At 52.2% G+C, this 25,280-nt stretch overlaps 1 protein-coding gene across 1 annotated transcript in view; it reads right to left on the bottom strand.

Annotated features, from left to right (window-relative positions):
• Positions 1–16,489: 16,489 nt before the first annotated feature.
• P2RY2 (purinergic receptor P2Y2) overlaps positions 16,490–25,280 on the bottom strand; it is a 10,897-nt gene continuing 2,106 nt past the window's right edge. The window contains exon 2 of the mRNA XM_053936201.1: positions 16,490–20,146. Coding sequence (XP_053792176.1) covers positions 19,066–20,142 — 1,077 coding nt within the window. The 5' untranslated portion in view covers positions 20,143–20,146 and the 3' untranslated portion in view covers positions 16,490–19,065. The remainder of the gene's footprint in view (positions 20,147–25,280) is intronic.

Here is a 25,280-nt window from a genome sequence, read left to right as displayed (position 1 = left end):
AACACAGAGCATGGACCATTTGCTTCCCAGGGGAACGCAGGGATGTGCTCGAGTCTTGGGCTGGTTCTCCCTTTTCTGCAGGCAGGTCCATCACACCCGGCCACCGCAGCAAATATTTAAAACACACTTCCCTGTTCCTTCCACTGCAGAGGAAAGCAAACTGGACATTTATTTTTGGGGGTGAAAAAAACTCTGTTTCATGTCTGGCATCACTGATGATGTTTTCTGTGGGGGCTACTCATATGTCTTTACTTCTCCCTTTCAATTCTGCTTCTCAGAAGATCACGCTGTGCCCTTGAAGAAGATGAAAGGGGAAGGCATGTCCCAAGTGATTTATTTTTGTAATTCCAAGAATTGGTCTCTTTCTTATAAGAAGGAAAAGACTTTTTTTTTTTTTTTTTTTTTTTCCTTTTTCTGTGGAAGAGCAGAATTACGAAAACAAGGCAAAATTGAGTCACAGTTTTCTCTTATGTCATACACAGGTAGGCAAAAAAAAAAAAAAACAACTCCACCAGTGCTTGAGGTTTGCTAAACTCAGCTAAACCCAACGTGATGGCAACATTTTATAGGAAGATTTCAGAGATATCCCAGGTAATAATACCCCTTGATTCAGGTATAAAAGGTTTTTCTGCTCTGCTTGCTGGGAGATGACTGAACCACCGCTTGTTGGAGATTTTATCAGGAGCAGCCCCCAAAGAGGGACGGTTCCATGTCCCCCATTTCCAGAGGGGAATTATTTCCATTTCTTCCCCCACCTAATCTACCAGAAAATCCCTTGGATCTGCTTCTGTGCAAGCAGAGAAGGGCTCAAGGCTTCAGCAAACCCACTCAGAGCTTGCTGTAGGGTTTGCTTGGTGTTGTGGGCAACATTAGGAGCAGGAATCAGGGGTCTGGAGCCAGCTCGGTGCCTGGGGTAAGGAGGGGGCCAGGAACAGCTTCCCAGGGTGGGCTGGGTTTTTGCAGGGACGTGGTGCTCGTGCAGCAGTGCTGGGAGCAGCATTACCTTGGCAGCACCTTCTAAACAAAGCTCAGAGCAGAGCCAGTGCCCAGACACTTCATCCAAACACTGGGGGGAAACCATAACAAGGGAAATACAATCCTGGGGGGTCCTGGCCATCAATTGTCTGCGTTTGGGCAAAACCAGGCACGGCTGCTGGACCTTCTCTTTTGATGTGGTGGCTTGCATGTGATTTGGGTGGGTGGCATTTGGGTGCCTGTTCAGCACAGGAGCATGGCCTGGAGATGATCATGGATGTTCAGGAGATGCTGATATGGATGTCAGGTGAAGCTTTGGGGGGTTGCAAGACCATCCTGAGCAAGGAGGTCTGTGGCTGTCACTGCTGGGAGTGACAGGTGGACTGGGGAGACCCTGTGATGACCTCAATCTGTGCCTCAGTTTCTCCAGTTGCACAAAAGAGTGAGCGCCCAGCTTTCAGCTTCTGGGTAGCAGCTATAAAACCCTCAAGCAGAGCATTGGAAGGTTGTGTCCCACATCTGCCACAGATAAAACCTCCTGGAGCAGCAGGCAGGGCCCTCCTCCCCTCAACCCGCCCGTCCTGTGCCATCTGGGACACCTGAGACCTGCCCCAGCCAAAAATGTTCAAGCAGGTCCATCCCGTCGGGGATGTGTTGCAAAACCCAGGCAGGGGCTGAGTTCTGCACCTCGGCAGGGAGGGAGGAGGGGAATCTGATGGGAAACAAGATCAGCTCGTTGCCCTGGAGCTTGCGTGTGCTGGCAGGCTCAGGAGCAGCGGGTGACCTCACTCACAGCACCTTTTGCAGTGTTTCAGCCTCTTGAATTTGTTTTTTAAGTCATTTTCCTGCAAACAAGGTTCTAGTCTATTCTTTTCTATTCCAAGTTATTAGTTTTAAATCCCTTTATTCAGGCCAGGAGCTGCCAGTGCCTGGGTCACTCTCTCTCCATGCACGTCCTGAGTCCTGATCTCAGCACAGTCACGACTCCTCCAACTTAAGGGATAAATACCCAGACAAATCTGGCATAAACAGAGAAAATGATGAAATGGGTTTGATTTAATATATCCAGTAATCCTAGGCATTCTCACTTCCTTCCCAGTATTATCTGATGTGTATTCTATTCTTGGACACTCAGAGAAACTTGCTCAAAGGAAAACCGAACAATAACAGACGGGAGATTAAAATAAAACCAGAAAAATAACGGGAATGGTGGACAAGAAACTGGTTGGGTTTCCAGGAAGGTTCAAGGGAATCTTCTGTGCAGGGATGTGACTGTGCCCTGCTCCAAATCCCTGTTGGAGGGGGAGGTGAAGGTGCTGTGTTCCCCTCAGGAATAACTGCTGGGCTTGGGTGTCCTTGCTCCAAACGAGCTCATCTCAGCAGAGTGGCTGGAGAAGGAGCCCTGGGATGTTCTCTGGAATGTGCTGTGGTGGGCTCTGTCCCTGACATGTGGCTCTGACTATTATTCGCACCCTTGTCATCCAGAGGCCAAGATGGGCCAAGACCAGGCGGCTGTAATTAAGCAAATCATTAAATCTCTGTCTTCCAGGCACTTGGACATCTGGTTTTTAAGCCAGCCACAAGAGGAAAGGCTGGTTTCCCCCCCAGGATGAGAGCAGGTGCAAACCACCCCTGGCTAAGCAGGACCTCTGAGCATGACACACCTCGTGGTCTCCTCTCGCCCTGGCACACCTGGGCTGAGCTGCATCCCATCTCCTGCTGGGTGAGTGTCCAAATGTCCCAGTCTCTGGGATTTTTAGGGTACCACAAGCCAACACAGCAATGGTCTGGTATGGCCATGGGTACCTCCAAAGAGAGCACTTCCCTGTGTTTGTGTGTGCACAGGGATTTCAGTCTGCAAACAACCAGCACAGCTCAAGGGCTCTGCCAGCTCCTGGATGTGTTCCTCCACTGGCTCTTCTCCCTCTCCTTCTCTCCGTGTCCCAGCAGCCCCGCTCCTCCCTCCTCTCCGTGCTCGTCCCTTGCCAGGCGCTAACATGGGAGAGCTCCCAGGTGTCAGAGACATCCCCATGTCACTCCCCAGGGGCTGGGGACCTGTGTGCTGACTCCTCGGGGCATTTTCTGTGTCCAGGGGGTCGTGCTCCTCCTTTAGGTTCCCAGGAATTCTTTGTTGGTGTGCAGGGCCTGCACCGGGGCCTGCACCAGGGCCTGCTCCGGGGCCTGCACTGGGGCCTGCACCAGGGCCTGCACTGGGGCCTGCACCGGGGCCTGCACTGGGGCCTGCACCGGGGCCTGCACCAGGGCCTACTCCGGGGCCTGCACTGGGGCCTGCGCCAGGGCCTGCACTGGGGCCTGCACCAGGGTCTGCACCGGGGCCTGCACTGGGGCCTGCACCAGGGCCTGCACCGGGACCTGCACACACCCAGGGGAGAGAACAACCATGTCCACATTGCTTCTAGGACTGTCACATAGGTCCTACGACGGTCTCAGAGGTGCTGGGACTGGCACGTTGTCCTGGGTTGTCACATTGTCCTAGGACTGTCACGTATTTGCTGTGATTCTCATATTGTCCTAGGATTGTCATGTATTTGCTGTGATTGTCACATCGTCCTAGGTTGTCACATCATCACCCTAGGACCCGTGAGGAAGACACAGCCACATCAGCAGGCGACATTAAACGGGTCAGTGGTGTGGCGGTGAAGGCAAACAGCCTGGCTTCTCCTCTTCCTCCTCCTCCTCAGGCAGTTAATATTGATAGGGTTTATGAATTAACTTCCCTCTGAGCGACTCGGCAGAGCCGGAATGGGGACATTAAACAAAAAGCAAGTGGCTTGTGACTCACGCCGTGGCCCTGTGCCAAGGCAAGCACAAAAGCAGAGCCTCCGGAATTGCTCACTGCTCAAACCCGCATGGTCCTGGAGAACACACCACATGGGTCCTCTCACTGTATTCAGCTGGGGCAGGTGAAAAACTTCTCCCCCTCCCAGGAACTCTGCTCCTCACCCAGTGCAGAGTCAGCAGAACAATCCATGAGGAGACAAACCTCGTCCCTGAGGGCCACCCGGCTCCCTCCCACAGTGACACAGATCCCGGATTTGGGAAGGTCCCTCTCCCACACCCCACAGGGCTCGCCTGCTCCTGCAGGGGATGATGCAGCCCTGTCCTGCAGACTCCCAGAGGTCTCTGTTTTTGAGGAAAATGAGTAAGAGTTGATTGTCCTTTTGGGTAAGAATGAATCAAAGAAGTTTTAAATAATAAACCTGTCCTTTCCTATAGTTATTTCCCTCTTTATTCCCCCTCCTGGCTGCTGGGAGGTTTGTAAACATTTATTAAAGTCTGCTTTGACATGTCACGCTGAGTATTTCCTTTTGGCCAGCTTCTTACACGTTTGCTTCCATGCAAATTCCCATACAAGGACAGCGGGGAGCCAAACCCCTTTCATCCCTCACAGCCTGCCTGGAGCCCTCTCGGGGTCACAGCTGGAGGGCAGGGAGGCTGAGACCTCCCCAAGGTCCTGGCTCAGGCAGATCCTTTCTCTGATGGGCTGAGGAGGGAGACTGTCTCCTCTAGCTGTTTGCAAGGCAAAAATCCAAAGGCAATGGATAAAGCGAGAGTGATAAAATGGAGCCGGAGTCTTTGGAGTGGTGTCCAGGTGGTGAACGCCTACTGAAACATGAGAAATCCTGTTTAGACATAAGAAAATGATTTTGCAGCTGTGAGGGTGGTCAGCTGAGGTTGTGGAGAAGCTCAAAATGCATCTTGACATGGCCCTGAGCAGCCCACTCCCACTCCCCCTGCTTGAGCTGAATGGTCTCCAGAGACCCCTGCCAGCCTCAGGCTCTCTGGAAGGGAAGGAAGGAGAGGACGCCCCTAGGAAATAAACTCTGTGGGAAGGGGGGAGTTTCTGCCATGCCTGGGAGGTGACCAGGGAAGTCCTTGAAGCCACGGTCGGGTGTGATGAGGGTGTGTCTGACCCACACTTCTGCAGGATGGAGGGGCTGCTGATTCCAGCCCTTTCCAAGCCTTCTTGTGAAGCTTTCTCCCGCACAGCACAGCGCACAGCAGCAGTGCAGTCCCCTGCCTTGTCTCATGCAGTGGCCCTGCAAGGACACAGTGAGCTCATCCTCCTCCTCCTCCTGCTCCCTCCTCATTAAATCCCAGACATCCTCCAGATGTTCCTCGGAAGGATGAGCACCACGTCTTTGTCGTTAGATCAGAGATAAAAGCTCTGGCTGCAGTGGGTGAACTTGTGCCCTCTGGAGCAGGTGCCCAAGTCCAGATGTTCACAGCACAGGGCAGGGATGAAATGAGGGAGAAGGCTGGTCCAGGAGGAACATCTGGGCATGGGGGCTGCTTGATCTGCTCTCCTTGGAGAGGGACCCCTTTCCAACTGGTTTGGAAAGGCAGCACAAGCTTCTCTGGAGATGAGAAGCACTGGGAAGCACCTGCACGTCTCACTGCCATGCACAAGGAGCCACATCTGGTTTGGGGGAAAAGCAAGGGAATTGGGCTGGTGAGAAACTGCGAGGTTGGAGAGGGATCTGTGGCATGAGGAGCCACCTACCTTCATAAAACCACAGAGCAGTTTGGGTTGGAAGGAACCAAAGTCCAAACCCAGATCAGGTTGGTCAAAGCCCCATCCAACCTGACCTTGAGTGTTTCCAGAGATGGGACATCCACCACCTCTATGGGAATCCTGTGCCAGTGTTTTACCACCCTCATTATAAAAAAAAAAAAAAAAAACCAAAAACAAAAAAAACCCCAAAAAAACCCCAACTTATTGTATCTAATTTGCTGTCCTGTTTTCTTCTTTCTGTTCCATAAATCATCTCACAGCTCACTGCCCATGGATGTGGAGTGAAGAAGGGAGGAGGGCAGGGAAAGTTGCTCCAGAGGGACCATCAAAGGGCCGGAGCTCAGTGTTTTCCTGGGAGCTGCTCAGAGGAGGTGTGATGTCCCTCTGCCCCAGCTCCACACCCTTGTCCTGCAGCTTTCTGAGGGCCTTCAGCAGCTCTAGTCAGCTCCTCCCTTAGCCCAAACAAACCCATTCTGGCTCCAGCCTGTGCTTGTACTCCAGGGCTGCTTGGTTCAGTGCCCTTGGGGGCATCCTGAACGTTTCGCCCACTGTGGATAAGGGGACAGGGTCACTGTGTCCCTCCCAAGCTGTGCAGGGGGGCTGGAGGCCCCTCTCTTCCAGCAAGGCCTCCCAGCACACTCCTAACATTCCTCCCAGTGCATCCAGCCTCCTGGTTTGAGGATGGAAAATGTAGAAGTGGTGAAAAAAATAGGGGGAAAATGGGTACAACCACGTATTTACTGCCCCAAATCACCCCTCCATGCTCACTCAGCCTGCAAGCCCAGCTGGCAGTTTCAAAGTGCTCCCAGTTAAAAATTTCTCCTATTTCATAAGCACAGGGAGAGTGTTTGGGGGGAGATAAGGGCTGGTACAGATGCAGGGAGCTGGGCTGAGATAAGAACAGCCATTGGCTGAGCTGCAGAGCACGGAATTGTTTCAGCTCCAGGAAGCTGCATTCAGGGCCCAGCCACCCTGGACTGCACCAGAGATAGGAGAGGGACACTCTCTGCCAGCCCTGGGGGCATGGACAAACCCTGCCCCTCTGGAACTCAGTCCAAAATCATGGATGTCCCAACTGGATTCCTTTGCTCCACTGCCCTTTGCATTCCTGGGGTTACAAATCACAGCTATAAATAATTATAACTGAGCATCCCCCAGCACCTTGATCCAGGCTTTGGCTCCTTCTCCAGCCTCTGTGGCCTCGTGGCTGGGTGCAATACCATGCCCAGGGATTTCCCTTGGGAAATCACCCTGGCTTTGGGTGTTTCCCTTCCCTTGGCCTTGGATGGAGGTCAGACACTCCAGGTCCTTCTGCTTGGTCCAACATTCATGGCTGGACTTGATGATCTTCAAGGTCTTTTCCAGCCCTAATGATTCTATGATGCTATAATGTGCTGCAAACTTTTCTCACCTCCCTTCCTCCCTCCCAATCCATCTTTGATTTCCACGTTGTTCTTTGCATAGAGGTTGGTGTGCACTGAGCAGGTCTAAGCATCCCTGAGGATTTGCCTGATTCCCTTTCCTTTAGGCTCAAGAAGGATCTTACTTCTTTTATCCCTTCACCCAACAGAAAAGCTCATTTTCAAAGGACAATGCAAGTCCTTAATGCCACAAACCAGCAATTTCTGAATATTTGGGGACAAGGCTTGGGATTATGCAGAGCTGTTTGCTGCCTACCTCTGAATTACAGTGACCTCCCACGAGCAGCCACAGTGGGAGCACCAGGGAAATACCAGTGCCCCAGAAATACTGCACACAAACAGCACAAAAAGCCAAATACTTGTCCTTTCACACTCCCCATGAGGGTTCCTTCTGCAGGGCTCTCCTGGCCTTAGACTGGGATGAAAGGGAGGGGAAAATGTGGAGGGGAAGAGAGGCTGGAGGGGAAATAATAACAGGGGCAAACAAGCAGCACCAGAATTCGAGCCAGAGCCTGGACAGTGAACTCAGCTCCTCTTCGTGATGTTTCCTAGGACACCAAATCTTCTTCCCTGCTAGCTTTAATGGATTGTTTTAACCAGGAATTAATGTGTGTTGCTGATACCGGCCACTCTGCTCAGCACAGCCAGTGGCAATTTGTGTGTTTGCACTTGGGACACAATGCCAGAGAAGTGCAAAAGGGGTGATCAAATGCAGATCAGAAATCCCAAGGAGCTTGGAAAGAAGAGCTGGTGCTTCAGCACTGTCTCTAACGATGGGTATCCATTCACGGGGTGCAGAGGAGCTGCTTGTCTCTGTTTGGAGACTGGGAAGTGACAGCTCCTGAAGTTTCAGCTTTCTGGCCCCTGTGGGGACAAGGGATGCTAGAAAATCCTGGAAAAAAAAAACCTGTGATGAGGAGATAAACAGAGAGAATGCAGCAGCAGAACATGTATTACTCTTGTGTTCTCAGAGTTGGTTGTATTTGATTTTGGATGGTGGCTTTTTTAAGACAGCAGGCATTCATGAGCACACTGGGGTGTGTTTCAGAGAATCATGGAATTATTTGAGTTGGAAGGAACTTTAAAAGACCATCTTGTTCCAACCCCACACCAAGGGCAAGGACACCTCCCACTAGGCCCCCAAGCTGGCCTTGAACACTTCCAGGGATTCTGGATGAAGGACCCCGGGTTTCATCTGCCTCTCTCTGAGCACAGGCCCATCACTTCAGGCCCTTCCCACCTCTGCCTCCGTGGTGAGGAGCAAAGCCTGGTCAGAGGTGACCCCCAGGTCAGCCTGCCCTGGACTTTGTGTCCCAGTGGTCCCTGTGGCTTCCCAGCTGGCACAGCCTGGTCCATAACCAGGGACAAGGAGCAGCCTCACTTCTACCACAAGATCAAGAACTGCTCTTTCTCCATCCTCCTTTCCTCTGGGCTCTGGGGAATTTCCATTTTTGCTCTCTGGATTATGTTCAAACCCTCAGGCCATACAGATCAACAGCAACGAGGCGAGCTGGTTTAGGGGAATGGCATTCAGGGGACAAAGGAGATGTCCCCGTCCTTGTTCTCCATGGAGATGGAAAGGTGAGGAAAGGGGTTGCTCTCTGAGGACCCCCAAGACATCCACAGGGGATTTTTATCTCTTCACGTGTGCTCAGCCTAGCAAGGAGTTGCACACCTGGAAAAAGGATCTGGCTGCATGGCAGGGGCATCTGCTGTGCCCATAACATTTTGGCAACACAAAGAGGGACTTTGGTGTAGCTGCACGAGACAGCACTTTCACACCCTTGTGTGAATTCACAGATTTTGAGCTTTCCTGGGCAAGAAAAAAAGGCCCTGTCTTGTTTTAGGGGTGTAGAGACACCATCCAGCCAAGTAAATTTGCAGGTCTTGCACTGTTACAAGCTGAAGATGCTTTTCCTTGGCTTCTCCTCTTCTTCTGGAGGATCCATGCACAAGCTCAGGGTGCTGCCACCCAGCTCGGGGCGGCCAGGCCGTGACAGGCAGAGCCAGGACGAGGCATTTGTTGTGTCACAACACTGACCAGTGACTCTCCAGGGCTCGGGCTGGGAAGTTAAAGTGTCCTGGCCCATGGCCAGAACAAATATTCCTCTTAGGCTCATCAGACTGAGGCTACATGTCTGGAGAATCACTGCCTGCCCCGAGCCTGCTGGCCAGAGCAGAGGTCCAGAGAGGCTGTCCCTGGAGGACAGTGGTCAAGGGGCACCCAGAGGTGACCACACTGGCAAAACCTCAAGGCCCAGAGTAGAAACATCCACAGCGCTGTGTTCCTGACTGAAGCACCCTTTGGTTCCCACTAGCTCTGGCTGTCCCAGAACACTGGGAGGGCTCCCCAGCACACCCAGTTCAGCCAGGCTCTCACCAGCTCCTCCAGCCTTGCCCCGGGGAGATGCTGATGGGGGTGAGATCCTGGGCCCTGGCCTAGCCCATGAAATATGAGAAAAAGCAATTTTCTACAGCACTATTTAGGGATTTTACTTTTCTCTCTTTTATTGAGACCATCCAAGAGATGCTTCTGCTGCAAGATGGACTTTTCTTGGTAAAAGCCCACAGCCTGTAAAGCCTTTAAAGCTCTCAGATCCTGGAATCCCTCCTAATTTAGCCATGAATTAACGCTCCATCCTTGGAGAGGACAAATTCATGACCAACCCATAGGGTTGACCATCCTTGGGCATTATCTTGATGGGTTTGATTTGGCCCAGCCACAGCCCTGCCTGACCATGGTTAGAAAGTTGTTTGGATTTAGCAGAGAAGGTTCAGTATTGCTGCAAAGTATTTTCAGTGGGAAAAAATCCTTATGCTGCAGTGTTTGACTGCAAAAAGGGAAATGACAGAGAAATGAGGAAGCTCCTGAGAATTAAGCAGCTGAACAGGATGAAATATTTGCAGAGGGAGTGGAAGGGGGCTGAGGATGCAAGTGCAAAGCACTGATTCAAAAAGGCCCAGGGCAGCCAGGTCCAAACAGCAGTCTGAGAAATGCCACCAGGGGAAAGAAAATCTCCTGCAGAAGGGCCATGGCGTGTCCAAACGGGAGGCATGGGACAGGTGATGGCCACAAGTTGAATCCACTTGAAATCCAGGGATTGGATTTTTTTCACACAAGTGAAAATCCACTTGAGCGTGTGGAAGATTTTGAGGAACAACTCAGTGAAAGCTGCAAAAGGAGTTAACAGGAAGCAGAGCCCACAGTGCAGATCTGCAGAGCTTCGTGGTGGTGGATAAAATTAATTGTGCTGAATTGCACAGTGCTGAGGAGGTGGCAGCATCTTCCACAAGCTGTCCCTGCCCTGCTGTTCCACAGGGAGATGAGCTGGAGCTGTGACAGGCCCCAAGGGGGAATGGGGACCTCAAACACTGATCAAGCTTCTCCTGGCTGTGAAAGACCTGTCCAAGACCCAGGACCAAGATCCAAGATCACCTGGATGGAACAGGGGGGTTCCAGCTGCCAAGACCCACCCTCCAGCACCCACCTGGAGGAGGTAGCGTGACGTGTGGAGGTTATAAAAGCGGGGAAGTTTCCAAAGCAGGGAAATTTTCTGGAGATTATCTAACTTACCCCACCTCCTTGTCACAAAATCCTGCAGCCACAAAAGCAGGGTGTGATTCAGAGCAGGTATCACATTGCTAATTCCTTCCTCCTGTCCCTTTCCCAGTGGCCTCTGCCAGCAACGGGGCACTGGGTCTTATGCAAATATGCACGAAAACAATGCACAACGCATCTCAAAATACATAAATATATATTTCTATATCTAACAGATTTCACAAGACACTTTTGAAAAGTGTCACCTGCTGTTACCAGGATATCTCCAGATATCTGTAGGAAATTCCCCAGTGGAGACATCTCTGGATGACAGCCTGAGAAACACAAAAGAGGCCCTTTTCAGTGGTACTAAACCATGTCATTAAACCTGAGATTACCTGGGGTCAGCTGGTATTGTGCATGGTAAACATTTGCTCTTACTGGAAAAGGATATTTTTTTTATCCCTCCCTGCTTTTGTGAGTGCTTTATCTGCAGGGTAATGAGGGAACTGAGTCTTTCTCTTGCCTTTTTTTCCTACTAAATCGGGTTTCTTGCAGTCTTCGGAGTGATCCTCCTCCCACACAGGGTCGACGTCAAGTGTGCGTCCACCAGTTTCACAATAATCCCATTAACTTGAAACCGGACAAAACCCACAAAGCTGGCCCTGGGCAAGGCTGGGGCAGGAGGCATTTTGTGACTGGGTGGCTGAACCAAAATTTGGGAGGAAAACATGATTCCAGTCAAAGGGAGGTCAAAGCCAGTAGTTTCTGTTGGTTTCTTTTAACCCTTGCCTATTTTGGTCAAGTAAAGGAGTGGAGGGTTTTTTTGTTTGGTTTCTTTTTGTTGTTGAAACAGTGTCTTTTTGAAATGAAAAGTCAAGTGCTTTGTATCAGAAAAGTAGGAAGGGGAATAATTCTATCTCCCAAAATTACAATGTTTTTCTGGGAGTTGAGTTATTTATAGAAATCACAGCATCATTTGGGTGGGAAGGGACCTTAAAGATCAACCAGTTCCATTCCCTGCCACAGGAAGGGACACCTCCCACTATCCCAGGCTGCTCCAAGATCCATCCAGCCTGGCCTTGGACACTTCCATCCCCATCTTCTCCATTCCTCCCCAAAATATCTCCACCCTCAACTAAACATCAGCCTCTGAGCAGCAGAGCAACACCTTGGTGGTAAATCTTTGTGTGGAATGATTCAACCTCCTTGGATGACACCAGCTGGATCCATAGCCCTGGGCTGGGAATGTCCAGATTAATCATTGCACCACCACTGGCATGCTTTGGACCCGGACTCCTCCAAAGCAGCTCCTCTTTTTGGGAGGATGCCCATCTGGATGTGGCCACCTGGGCATCTTGAGTGCCTCCAGAGGGTCTGTGGGTCCTGGAGGGCTCACCTCTGTCTTGTGGGGTCTTGCTCCAACATCTCTCCCAGGACAGGCTTTAATCACCCAAACCAAGCATGGGATGGGCCAAAGCACAGGGGAGGAGACCCCCCCCAAAACACCACGTACCCCCAAAACACCACCTGCCCCCAGAGACACCACGTGCCCCCATCAAGCAGGCGGCTGAAGGAGGAACCCAGAGGGGGGCAGTGCTCTTCCTCCATCTATGGGCAACCAGGAGGAAGAGCAGCTGCTACAAATCCAAGTTTGCAGCACATTTCAATCCAGCTGCGTTCTGGGGATGCTCCAAGAGTAACCATAATTGGGACAAAAAATTGGAAATATTTTGGTGATGAGGGGGATTTTGATGCTTCAAGGGATTGTTGGAACGTGCTGCTCTTGCTCCAGACTTTGTGCTGCCTCACATCACCGGCCAGATACTGAAATGCAGAGATGGGTTGCAACATCTGGGAAGCATTGCCTCGGAAGGGATGATGGATTTCGGGGAAATGACCTCATAAAGTTTGGATGAGGGTCAGGACGGTGGGGTATTAATCACCACATGGAATTGGCATCCTGGGACATGGGCACTCACCGCTGCCCACAGCCCTGCCTTGAGGCATCATCCTCACGTTGTTTAATCCAGGCCCACAATCCCAAAAATTCCACCCCCCCCGGCACTGCTGTTGCTCCCCACTCCAGGAGCTGGCCACAGAGGGGTCCCCGAGCCCAGACCACCCTGCTGGGGGCCCATTTGCCTGAGGAGGAGCAGATGGGGAGGCACGAGCTGGGAAGCTGTTCCAGGGCTTTTGAGACTTCCTTGGCAACCCCGAGGGGCTCCTCGGATGCTGTGAGGGGTTTGGGGCTGGAATGGGAGTGCAGATGGGCTTGGAAGCATGGGCTTGGGAATGCTGACGCTCAGTGACGGTGATGCCCACCCACCCGCTGCCCCCAGGGAGTTATTTTTGGGTCTCAGCCCTGTCAGCTCATCCTGGGAGGATGCTGGAGGGTGAGGCATCGGAGTACGGGCATCTCGCTGAGCACAGGGCTGCAGAAGCTATTTAGGGACGATTTGGGTCATTTAGCAACTCCCAGCTGGGCTGTCTCGACTCCTTTGCCCAGGGAGGACCAGAAGAGTGTGGGTTCCCTGAGCACCTCCCCCTTCCTGCATCCTTTCTACTCGGCCCTGCAGCGACAGGATGGCACCAAAGAGCTGGGCACCCTGCTCGAGCTCCCAGCCTGCTCTGCAGTCCCATCCCAAGGCTCTCGGGCTCGTTTGGGACCAGATGGACTCGTTCCACAGGCCACGAGGGGCGTTGAACCCGCACCCTGTTTGCAAACAGGCTGTGCTGGCAGCCACGTGGCGCCTTGTCCTGCTGCCAGGCTGCAAAACGCACCCAGGTCCCGGAGCAGGAGCAGGAGCAGGGCAAGGACCGCATCCGGCTGGGGATGGGGGAGCTGCTCACCTGGAGAAGCTTGGGAAGGACATCCCATCCTCCTGCCTCTCAGCAGAGGAGGTTTGCAGGGAGCTTCAGGGCCCAGATGAATGGCTGGTCAGGGACATCTGAAACAAACTCCTTTGCAAAGACAGCGATGGTGGGGAAGCCCCACCATACACCAAGGTCCTTCCCAAGGTGGGTGCCAAGTGGCCTCCACCTCCATCCATACACATCCATCCTTTCCTAAAGGTGTCCAGCCAGTTCCCCACCCACTTGCCCCAGCTGAGGAGAAGGATGGCAGCACGTTAAATGAGCATCAAGACTTCCCTGAGGGGAAGGGCTGGACCTGGAACAGCAGGTGGGATGATGAGTTGATGGTGACCAGGCTCTTCCCCTGTCATTAAAACCACAGGAGGAGAAACCACATAAGGGAAACTTCAGAGTGAACAGAAAGCTTCCCTGGAAAGTCCCATGGATGAAAATCAGGACCATGCCTGGAGTGGCTGAGAGTGCCACAGTCCCATCCTGGGGACAAGGACCCCACTGCTGGCACATCCCCTTGGCACCAGCAGAGGACTCTGCAGGTTCAGTTCACTCAGCTAAATTGTTTCTCCATTAAAAATCAGCCCAGGATGGATTTTGCGCTGCTGGGCTCAGCACCTTCCATGTACCTCCCATCATTGCCCAGGGTCCCCCACAGGCTGAGATCTCAGCTGAAAACCCCTCAGCCCTTCCTCTCCAAGTTCAAAGGGGGGAGCTCGGTGCTTTGAGGGTTATCTTGAGGCTCCCCCAGATTTAAGGGGGGCTGTGCCATGGTGCCTTTCCACGGTGAGTGGCAGAAGCAGAGGAGAAGGGTCTGGTGGGAGGATCTCCTGCATCAAAGGGGGCTGCAAAACCCACCCAGTCAGGATGGGGGTTTGGGGGTGCTGCAAAAGTGGCAGCCTCCAGCACCAAGCTGAGACCTTGGAGCCCATCTCGTGAGTGAGGAGCCACAGCCAGGAAGATTTCAGCTGGCTGGGAGGATTTGTGGAATTGCTGTTCTCACATAAATTAGGTTTTGGGCTTTTTTCTGGCTGATTTTTTTGGCTGTTTTTTTTTTTTTTTTTTTTTTTTTTTTCTGAATGCTTTCCTCTGCCCTTGGGAGATGAGGCAATAGGCTTGAGGGTTCCAACCCTTCTCCAGTCCTGAAGCATGGAAAAGTGGGGCTGTGGGCATCTGTGTACTTATATACAACACATGCATGCGTGCCTACATGTGCACAGTCCAGCTGCTCCCCAAAACACACCCCAAAATGTTGATGCTTAGCCAGGGCTTAAAACTGCAGGTATTTGAGGAGAAATCATGCTTAAAAAGGGTTATTTTAAACTTTCAGGTTTTCATGAGCATTTATTTGTCAGAGTCTGCAAATATTGGTATTGAAGCTGTGAAAATCTTCAAATAAACTCCTCACAAAGCTGGGTGATTGACGTGTTATTTCAAACGCCCACTGGCTTGGTTTCTCCCTGAGCAACTGCTGCCTTGGCCCATCCATACTGGGGGGATGTCTGCAGTAATATTGGTTTGTGGGATTTGGGAATCGCCCCCGTGTTTGAACACAGCTTTGGCCTGCTGGGTGGCCTTTGGGCCTCTCGCCTTCCCTCACACATCACTCTCCCAAGCCACCAGAAGCTCTGGCATGGGTGAGGTTTCTCTGGTGTCTAAAACAGATTTTGAGCTGTTGGGTGACAATTCCTTTGGCTCATTCTCCTTCACATCACAACTTCCCCATGAAATTTGTAGGAGCTCAACAGTGTGGCAACTTTGTCCCTGAATCAAACTGGCCAACCAGATCAGGAATGACTTGGAGGAGCAGACAGACTCGTTCCTCTGGATAATCCAGCCCCCAAGGCAGAAAACCAGAAGAGAAATGGAAAAGAGGTGGATGCACCAAGTGTTTACAGTAACAACACAGCCCATTGCCTGCCACTGTCCCATTAAGGGCCTGCTTCCAAGGAAGGCACGATCAGGAAGGAAAAGCTCTCCACTTGGATGCTGGGAAGGTCCAGCAGAAGCGTGCATCCCTCCAGCTCATGTGGCAGATTTGTTTCCTTGGCAGGAAACCATCAGTGCTCTTAACTTTCGCTTCCTGCTCCCTGTGCTAAGGGACATTTAGGATAAAAAAAAAAAAAAAAAAGTGGTTTGCAACCACTTGGCGTGGCTGGGTGGCTTTTTTCTGCTCGTTCCTCTGCACAACCTCTGTGCTCCCTATAGTGGTTGCTTTTCTTCCTTAATTCTCATTCTTGGGTTTGGGTGACTCAGTGCTGGTATGAGCTGTGCAGAGTCATTGCAGTAAAGATTTGGGAATGATGCTCTAAATCCCAGAAGTAAAACCTATTAGTGTGTGAGCCCTTGGTCCCTGGGCATTGCCCCCAGAGAGAGACCCCCAAAACCTGGGCTGAAAATCAAGAGGGGCTTTTCGGAGGGTGCACCCTGGGATAGCTAATTTAGCAATTCTGGGGCTCACAGCTATTTCTCTGGCTTTATGCTTTTGAGACTTTGTGTTTTGGCAGCTCTGAGGGCTGCAAAGTTCTTGGAAAGAGTAAGCAAAGCAGAGCAAAGCTTTCTGCCCTGGTGCAGGGGACCATGTAGGACTTCTGTCCCACAGGAGGGTGATGAGTGACTGTGGCTGCCCCTTAAAGACATTGCTGGGACACCCAGTATAAACTGATTTGAAAACAGCTTCAGGATGAAAAGTGAAGGAACTCATAGAACCAGAGAGTCATGGAATCACAGAAGGGTTGGAAAGGACCTTAAAGATCATCTCATTCTAACCCCCCTGCCATGGGCAGGGATGCCTTGCCCCAGCCCTGTCCAGTCTGGCCTTGAACACTTCCAGGGATGCACAGAGCAGTGGGTTTCCATAAAATTACATTTGCAGACATCATCCATATCCCTTGGAAGCTCCTCTTTGAGCTGCCCAGATTATTCCTGAGCAGACTGCAAGGTAACTTGGCCACAGTTTGGAATTAACACATCCATGGAGCTGAGTGTGTCCTGAGCCTTGTTTCACTTAGACAGAAAGGCCCAGCGAAAGCCAGGCTGGGGACCAAGATAAATTGCAAACCAAATGAAAACTAAGTTGAAACCAAATGTATTTTTTTTCATGGCGACTGTGGTTAGGCTTCTCCTGGTGTCTGCAGGGGAAGGTGAGGAGCCTCTGAGAACCAGAGGTTTCCAACATCTTGGTTTGGTGGCTTCTGAGTGGCTGAGAGAATGAGAAACACAAAATAAGTTCTATGGGATGGGAGACTAATTATTTTGAGATTTGTTAATTAGTTACTTAATCCAACAATTCATTCTAGTCTTCAACAAGAGCAGCCTAAGAGAATGTACCAAGACCATGGAGGCACAACCAAAAAGGTTGGCTATTGAATTTGCCACACTCCAAGAGGCTTTGTCCACTGTGAAGCCCTGCCATGACCACAGAGCTGTCTCTGCACCTGGGTTTTGCCAGAACTGGTGGCACCAGCTCCATGAAAATCTTGAATCAAGAGTGGAGATTGAATTCATTGAATTAGATGGAGATCAAGGTTCACAGAGGAGTGGACAGCTGTACCTTGAGCTTAAAATATTTCCATGGCATTCAACATGGAAATTCAACCCCCAATACCCATCTTTTTACAGACCAGAAGAGACAGCAGAGAAGTGCTTGTAGTAGAAATAAACTCATTTACTATCGGAAACCCGAGGTGTTCGCATGTTACAAAAATAAAAATGTACAGTCACTGTCATAAAACTCACCTTTTTTTTTTTTTTCTCTCCAGTATAAGTTAGTGCTTTTACAAACAAAAACAAAAACAAAAGTCTAGAGCTAGATTTCCAGCTGCTGCCTCTCCAACCGCTCTGCATCTGGCCAGTGGGATCACCTGGGGATGAGGATCACAGAGGGACACCCCTGATGGCACTGGCAGTGCTGCCCAGGGAGGTGGCTCGAGGCCAGCTCAGGGGGAGGTGGGATTTCCAAGCAGGACCAGAGGAGGAAACTTTGGGTATGTTTTTGTTGAATTATTCAGAGCACGTAACGTGTCCACGCTGCTTTTTTGGCAAGTGTGGGAGAGCAGGCAAGGCCTGGAGTGATGTTTGTACCAGCTCAGTGCCCTGGCTGAATTCATTTTTCCCAGTTATTTGTCTCGCCCCAGTGACTGTGCCATGACCCTCACCATCAAGCACATGACCCTCCCTTCACAAGAACAAAGGGATAAAGGGTTCTGCCACGGTGCAGTCTGTTCTTAACCCAATCCTATCCCAAACACGCTCGAGGGTGGCATGAACCACCCTACAGATGTGCCTTTGCCTCCTGTGGTTGTGACACTGTTGGTTGGGACAAGAGCCCCCCATTGGGGGTGGGACCACAGGAACCTCCCAGTTAGCCCTGAATGGTCGCAGTCACCCGTGACTGAACACACAGGTGACATCACGGCATGGCTTTGTCTCCACCAAACTTCACAAGAAGGAAGGATGGGAGAAACTAAGGAGTGGTCCGAGGTCTTGGCCTAAGCCAACATCAAATGTGTTTGCCTAGTCCTGAAACAGCTTTTACAAAATGTGACTCGTCCAGTGCTGCAGCTCAAGCAATTTTCATTTTTTAGGGGAGGAATCAGCATCCTCCTGGCAGGGAAACCACGGACCTGGGCTCTGGGCTCTCCAACCCAACAATTACAGGGAAAAACACCAGGAGCTCCTTCTAGTGAAATGCTTTGTGGACATTTTTTACAAATCCAGGCAGAATGGGGCGAAGCTCAGCGTCACTTGCAGCTCCTCAACTCGGGGTTTAGCGCTGGCAAATTTTGTCACCTCTGAGGGACAGCAATGGGGACGTGGCAGCACTCAGCCAAGGGGATGAACACTGGTCTTTGCTGCTGGCCTGGAAACATGAGTCACCAGGAAGGGGGTTAAAAAAAAAAAGACATGAAGAGCTCACCTTAAATTTTAATGAGCTGGAGATGATTATTAAAGCCAGCAGCTGGAAGCTGCAGGTTCCTAAAAGCTTTTTAAAGGGTGACTGCTGCTGTTGGGAAGCACTAATGGGTTTTTTGGAAGATGTTGGCCCCACTGGAGAAACCTACAGGGGACCTGCTCGATGGTACCAGTAAACTCCAGTGGGCTGCTAGCAGTGCACTCCAGTGGGATGGAATGTCCATCAGGTTAATGGGAAGGCAGCCCTTGTACAGGAGCTGGGAATCCCATCCCTGCTCTGCCAGCTTGAAGCTGGGAGAGCATTTCTGCAGGGATGCAAAGCTGTGGGAGACCCTTTCCCGCTGTGGGTGATACTTGTCCTTGACATTTGCATCAAGCTGCTCAGCAGAACTGCAGCTGACTCTCCTCATCCACCCAAAGCCCTTCCTGCCTTGCCAAGGCACAGAGGAACTCCGGCTCTCCCTGTGCCAGGCAATCTGCAGACGGAATTCTTCAGGGGCACCTTTTGCACACGGCGTTCTCGCTTTGGAAAGTGACTCAAGGCACTCAGGGCACGATTTTTTTCCCCCCGGATTTGGTCACCTCAGCGTTGATCAGAGGGGCAGGCTGGGATGCAGAGCCAGAGATCAGCGTGCAACCACAGCTGCATCTTCCTGAAAAAGATACAGCAAAACAAGCAGAGGAGCGCGTTCGACACAGACCACGCTGGAGCGGGTGCAGGCCCGGGCACCCCAAACACCCAAAGCCTCGGGCCCCAGAGCAGCCTGTCCCCGCTTCACACCCAGGATAAACCCTTCTGCTGCGGAGCAGAGCTAGGATTTCAGATCCTTGGAGAGCGTGTCCGTGTCGCTGCTGGTTCCCAGGTGACTGTTGGGCACGATGCCCAGCGCCACCTCATTCTGAGGCTTCCACGGCACTTTGCTGCCCGCAAACTTCATGAATCGCTGCCCTGCTAAGAAATACAAAATGGGATCCAAGCAGCTGTTGGTGCTGGCGAGGGGACGAGTCACCTTGTAGGCCAAATTGATGGCATTGAGGGTCTGGCAGCTCAGGTCCCAGCTCCGGAAGGAGTAGTACAAGGTACGAGTGACATGGAAAGGAAGAAAACAAACAATGAAGACCACCAGGACGATGATGATCATCTTCACCGACTTCTTTTTGGAGCGGGAGAGGCGGGAAATGCCCCGGGTGGGCTGGAGCAGCCGCCGGGCCATCAGGCAGTAGCAGACGATGATGATGAGGAAAGGGATGCAGAAGAGCAGCACCAGCATGACCGAGCTGTAAATGACAAACTGGCCGAAGAGGTCCTTGCTGGACGTGTCGTGGCAGGTGATGGCGTCGCCCTTGACGCTGGTGGTGACGAAGAAGAGCACGGGGGACTGGCACACCACGGTCACCAGCCACACCAGCAGCGACACCCTGCGCGCGTGGCGCACGTGGCCCCACTGCAGCGACTTCAGCGGGAAGCAGATGCCCAGGAAGCGATGGACGCTGATGCAGAGCAGGAAGAGGATGCTGCAGTAGAGGTTGGTGTAGAACAGGAAGCGCACGATCTTGCACAGCCCCACGCTGAAGGGCCAGTTGTCCCCCATGGCGTAGTAGTACACCAGCAGGGGCAGGGACACCACGTAGAGCGTGTCGCTTATGGCCAGGTTGAACATGTAGGTGGTGGAGGCGTTCCAGGTCTTGATCCTGAAGATGAAGGAGTAGAGGGCCAGCAGGTTGAGAAAGAGCCCCACCACGCACACGATGCCGTAGGAGACGGGCAGCAGGACGTATTTGAAGTCCTCGTCAAACACGCACTTGTAGGGGTTGTCATCTGTGCCACCTGGGTCCAAGGAGCTGTTGATGACCCTGGTCCAGGCTGGAGGAGTTGTGAGGTTCTCCATCACCCTGGGGGGAAAGCAAAGAGGCTGTAAGGACACGGAGACAATGGCTCGAGAGGGCAGCACATCGCTGGCCACAGACACCACGGCCTCGTGGTGTTGGTGACACAACTGAGTAGTCCCTGGCACGGAGGAATTATGGTCAGGTGGATGAGGTGACTTTTATTTAACCTCATTTTGCATCTGGAGCACAGAGGAAGAACTGAGCTGCTTTAAAGTCACCAACAAACCCCAGGCCACATGTGGGAGTCCACCTCAGAGCTCCTGCAGCCCAGTTCAATGTCCCAAAGCGCCCTTCCCACCATGTTCACGCAGAAATTTGCTCTCCTGCATCACAGGACAGGAAAGATGCTCCGTTCTGTGTTTAGCCGGCCACGAGAGGTGACTTAGCTGAGCACCATTAAAAATGCATCCTGCTAAATTCCAGGCAGAAAGGATTAGAAAGTGGAATTTCAGCAAGCAACCCTCACGACTGGCCCCCATTTCAGAGGTCTTCAGCTCCTTCTGGTAGGGCAAACCTCACCACACCCAGAGGCCCTGCAATCAAACCTTGCCAAAAGGAGCACGGTCTCCACCACAGGGGCTCTGCCTGGCTTGGCAGGTGATGAGGATGAGGGGTCTTCAATAGGTTTAGTGTTGGGCCAGTGGTGGCCAGGTCACAGTCCTGCTCCCTGGCCTTGAGCCCTGCTTGTGCAGAGCTGGTTTCTGCATGGGACTGATTGGCTGGGAGGAGAAAAATGGCCTTGAAAGGGTCTCTGCAGACACGCAGAGCCTGGCCTGTCTGTGAGGAGGGACAAGGGCCCTTTTGTGCCCTGGGCTCTGCTGACACACGATATCCGAGCGAGTCCGTGGGTCAGGAATCAAATTAAAATGCATTTCCTCCCTTCCCGTAAGAGAAGCCGGTTGGATGTCCCTGCTGTTCCCTGCCTTACGGGAAGCCTGGGGAAATGGGGGGTTACAAGGAGACAAATCCAGCCCAGGAGCTCAGGAACCAGGAGCTCCTGCAGGAGAAAAAGTCTGAGGAAAGGTGCCCTTGGAATGAGTGGGTGGGATGCACCCTGACCCAAACCTCTCCAGGATTTTAGGTGGAAAAGAGCAATCCTGGCCTTTTCAAGTGAAGGGCTCAGCTCTAACCTGGAGCCACCATGCAGAGGGACAGTGTGGCCATGCCCTTCCTTGCAAAATCAACACCAGATCCAGAGCTCTCCTGCCCCTACCTCCAACTCAGATCCTGTAGGGAAGGAGGCAGTGACAGCATCCTCGAAGCTGCCAGCCTGGATGATCTCTCACCAAAGTAAAGCACTTTTGTACTGAAAAGCATCTTGACAAGTGTGTGCTGAGGGAGAAGGGATGCTTCCAGCCCATCACAAGGGGATAACTCCAGTCCTTGCTACGGGGACTGGATCAAACAACCTGTCCAGAAGTTTGAAGTAGAAATAAACTCTACTTCATCCCTGATGATGTTTCCCCCATCCTGCTGCTTTCCCCTTGGAGCAGAGCAGGAACAGGGCTGGCTGAGGCTCACACTTCCCAAGGACAGGGGTGGAAACCACACACACACTCACACCCCAGCTAATCTGCAAAAACCCCAGTACAACTTTGGGAACCACTTTGTGATGAAAATCAAGATCCAGCACTGTCCTGGCCTCGAGGTTTTGCTTTTCCTGCACTCAGCTCAGCTTTGCTCCCATCCTGCCTACCCCAAGTCCTCAGCAGCGTGGCTGTGGATGGAGAGGGTTAACAGAGCTCTGGCAGATGGGAAAACATTTTCCAGCTGCTGTTCTCCGCAGTTTCTTCCTTCCCTCTGAGCTTTGCAGATCTGTGGCCAGCCAGAGAGAGGTTGCCCACAGAGCTGGCAGCTGATGAAAAGGGTTGGACAGGCCACCGTGACCGAGGGAAGCCACACAAGATGCCCTAAAAGGCTCAGGGAAGGGTTACAGAGTTCCAGAGGCTGCAGCCTGGCATGGGATTTCTCCATCTGCTTTCCCTCTCTCCCCTGCACATAACCCAGCCCTGATGGGGGGAGATCACCCTGAATTCCAGCTCATCTTCCCACAGGCTCCTGAGACCCCAGTGAGAAAACCCAACCACAATCCATCCGTAAGCCAAGGTGGGGAATCTCCTCTGGCTGCCCAGGGATGTGCCAAGTCCCTCATCTCCACCTTCAGGACAAGGAGCAAACAGTGTTTGCTGGTTGGTTTGAATGGAGCCTTGTCCTTGCTGTCGTGCTCTCCCTCCTTTTCCTTCTGGGGATGCAAAAGCCTTTCTTTTTCCTCTTTTTTTTTGCCCTCCTTTTGCCCAGAGTCCCTAGGACAAAACCTGCTGTGTGTGCGGGGCCCGTGGCTGCCGTCCAGCCCCTCGCTGCATCCGCAGGGAGCGAGCTGGAGAGGCCAGGGCCAGCCAGGGCATGTGAAGGCACAAGAGCTGGCAGCTGGCACTGCCCTTTGCCGTGCCCACGGGTGGCACGAATGCCAGCTGTGACACCCCGAGCCCCCGGCGGGGACGAGGGGAGGGCGAAGGCAGCCGCAATCCCTGAGGATGCCAAGTGGGATAAACGCTTCCGTGATCCCCAAAAGCAAACGAACCACCTGCATCTGCCTCATCACTTCATCTCCCGGCCCTTTCCGAGGTCACAGTTGGTGTTTTTTTCCTCTGGCATTGGATGCAGGTGAACAGGCACAGCTTTTTGGGTGCCCTCCAGCCATCCACACACAGTTTCCCCCGTGCTGAACCCCGTGCAGGTTGCAGTCGCTGGACCATCTCTCTCTCTGCAGTGTGGCCTTGGACGTAGTTATCCCATGAGGTTTTTTTTCCCAGAAAACATGTACCCTCAGTGCCAGAGGATGAAGGCAGCACAGGAGAGGAGCCTGGGCAGATCACTGCCCTCAAATAGAGCACCCACAGGCATGTGCACGTGAAGTCAGCATCCCAAAATGCTCCTGTAACTGTATCTGCCAGGGATATTTGGATCAGCCAACCTGGGAAAGGAGGGGGCTGTCATGGGAGAAGGTCACTGAGGGCAGCTGAGGGATGGGCAGCACTCCACAGGGAGACCACGGGATGAGCACTCAATTCCCAAGTGAGGCCCTTGACTCCTGATTTCTGCTCCATTCTCCAGCATTCCCAGTGCCATCCCAGCCGTGTTGCATGCTGGAATTTGGCAGGCAGCAGCAAAGTCACTGAAGACAGCAAAGCGCAACCAAATCACAGCCGCGATGAACATGTTTTCACAGGGGGCTGATGAGGTTTAATTGGCCTTCCCAAATAATTAATGTGGATTAATTTCCCAGCAGGACCTCACAGAGGCAGCCCTTGGTTGTGCCACAGCTCCAATTGTTTTATGCTGGAGGCTGAAACCACGATCCCTTCGCCGCATCTTCTCCCTGACTCCCTTCCAAAGGACACACGGAGAACGTGGGTGTTTTCCCTGCCCTAATTCAGAGGCATTTAGTAGACTCATCAAAATCCTCGCTCAGGATCAAGGAACCGCTCGAGACTCTGGGAAGCAAACGACCTGGAATCGTTTTTCACTGCTCTGGGGTTGTGGTTCCAACCCTTGGTGACCAAAAGCAAACAGGCAAGGCGTTCGGATGCTCCCGAGCCTGTCTGCTCGGAGCCCTGAGACAGGACCCGGCCGAAATCTGAGCCTGCCCAAAACGCCTGCTTTTCATCTGCCCTTTCCCTTTGGATCCTCTCTGCCTCGGTGACCTTCAGAGCCCTTCTCCTCCGGGCTGGCCCCGGCCACCAGCGTGGGCTGAGGACCTCCCCAGCTGTCCCAGCTCCACCACCCCCAGCGCTTCCCCCCAGCGATCCCAAGGCAAGACACCTCCAAAATTCATTTCCAGGATAGCCAAGCAGCTTTAAGGGGCTTTATCCATCTCCCTGCCAGGCAACATCCCTCCTCTGTCCCTGTTGGGGGTGATCTACCCCTTCCTCCATCCCCAAAATAGCCAGAACACCTCATTTAAACCAAAACCTCGCAAAGAATCTGCCTTTCTGTCCCTACAAAAAAAGCACCTTTGGAGGGCAGCTCCACTCCAGAAATGCCTCAGTTTCCCCTCCTGTCACCAGGCTGAGAGACAGCAGAGTTGAATTTGTTTTCTCTGTGAAAAATGCTTTTCTGGGGGTGTTTTGGTTTTCTAGAGGGTTTTTCAGTAGCTTGATCCAAGCTAAAAAGGGGAGAGAAAGTCTGGAGAAAAGATATAGCAAGTTTAAAAGAACTTTATGACTTTGTTTGGAGGTCAAATAAAATGCTTTTTGCTTTGAGAGAAATCACTTCTTCTGGGAATTTCTGGTTTTCCCCAAGGAAAATCCCTGAATCAATCTCCCTTCCAGCTTTTGCTTCCCAGGGGGTACTGAAACCTCCTGCCTTGCTCCACACCATGGGAAATCAATCGGGATTAACCAAATCTGTGGCTTTAAAGTGAATTAAGAAAGCATTAAAAGCATTGGTGACAACGGTTGAACCTGACTCAATTCCCAGCACGGCAGGGCTCTGGGGATGGATCCTTCTGGAAGCACACATCAACCCTGGCCAATATTTAGTCCCTTCATCAACACTTCCCTTCCTGCTCCAGCAAAGGTGATGCTCCCTGCCTGGTTTTCCCTGCTGTGGGATTGGGGCAGATCCTATTTGACCCCTCAAACTTTCAGTTTTAATTATTCCACGGGGGAAAACGAGCACTTGCATCCTTTAGGCTTCCTGGAGGTACAAGGGGGGTGTTTCTGTCGGGAGTTTGACTTTGGCTTTGCCCTCCACGACCTTTTGATGCCCACTGGAGGAAGCAACAATCAGAGAGAAGAGTGTGGGACCAGTTTCTGGCCAATTTGGAAACCCTACAAGCTCCGTGTCTGGGAGAAAGGACATTTCCATGGAGACCTCCCAGCCTCCTGCCCACACCAAGGGAGTCACAACCACCCTGGAAAAACCAAAGGCACTCTGGGGGACGACCAGGATAACACAATTACCGAGCTCCACCATGGCACCACCCGAAAACCCCGCATGGGGTTGACTTTGGGGGATAAATTTTTGCTCCACAGGCAGCATCCCGTGGAGGCAATAGGGTCTTTGCTTCGTGAGTGGTTCCCAATCAGGTTTTAGTGGGGGGTGCTCAGCAGCGAGGAGGGAGCCCGGCGTGGCC

Source organism: Vidua chalybeata, chromosome 2, assembly GCF_026979565.1.
Source record: "Vidua chalybeata isolate OUT-0048 chromosome 2, bVidCha1 merged haplotype, whole genome shotgun sequence".
Classification (NCBI taxonomy): domain Eukaryota; kingdom Metazoa; phylum Chordata; class Aves; order Passeriformes; family Viduidae; genus Vidua; species Vidua chalybeata.
The sequence above is the reverse complement of the archived record's forward strand: the minus strand, read 5'-3'. Positions and strand labels throughout refer to the sequence as shown.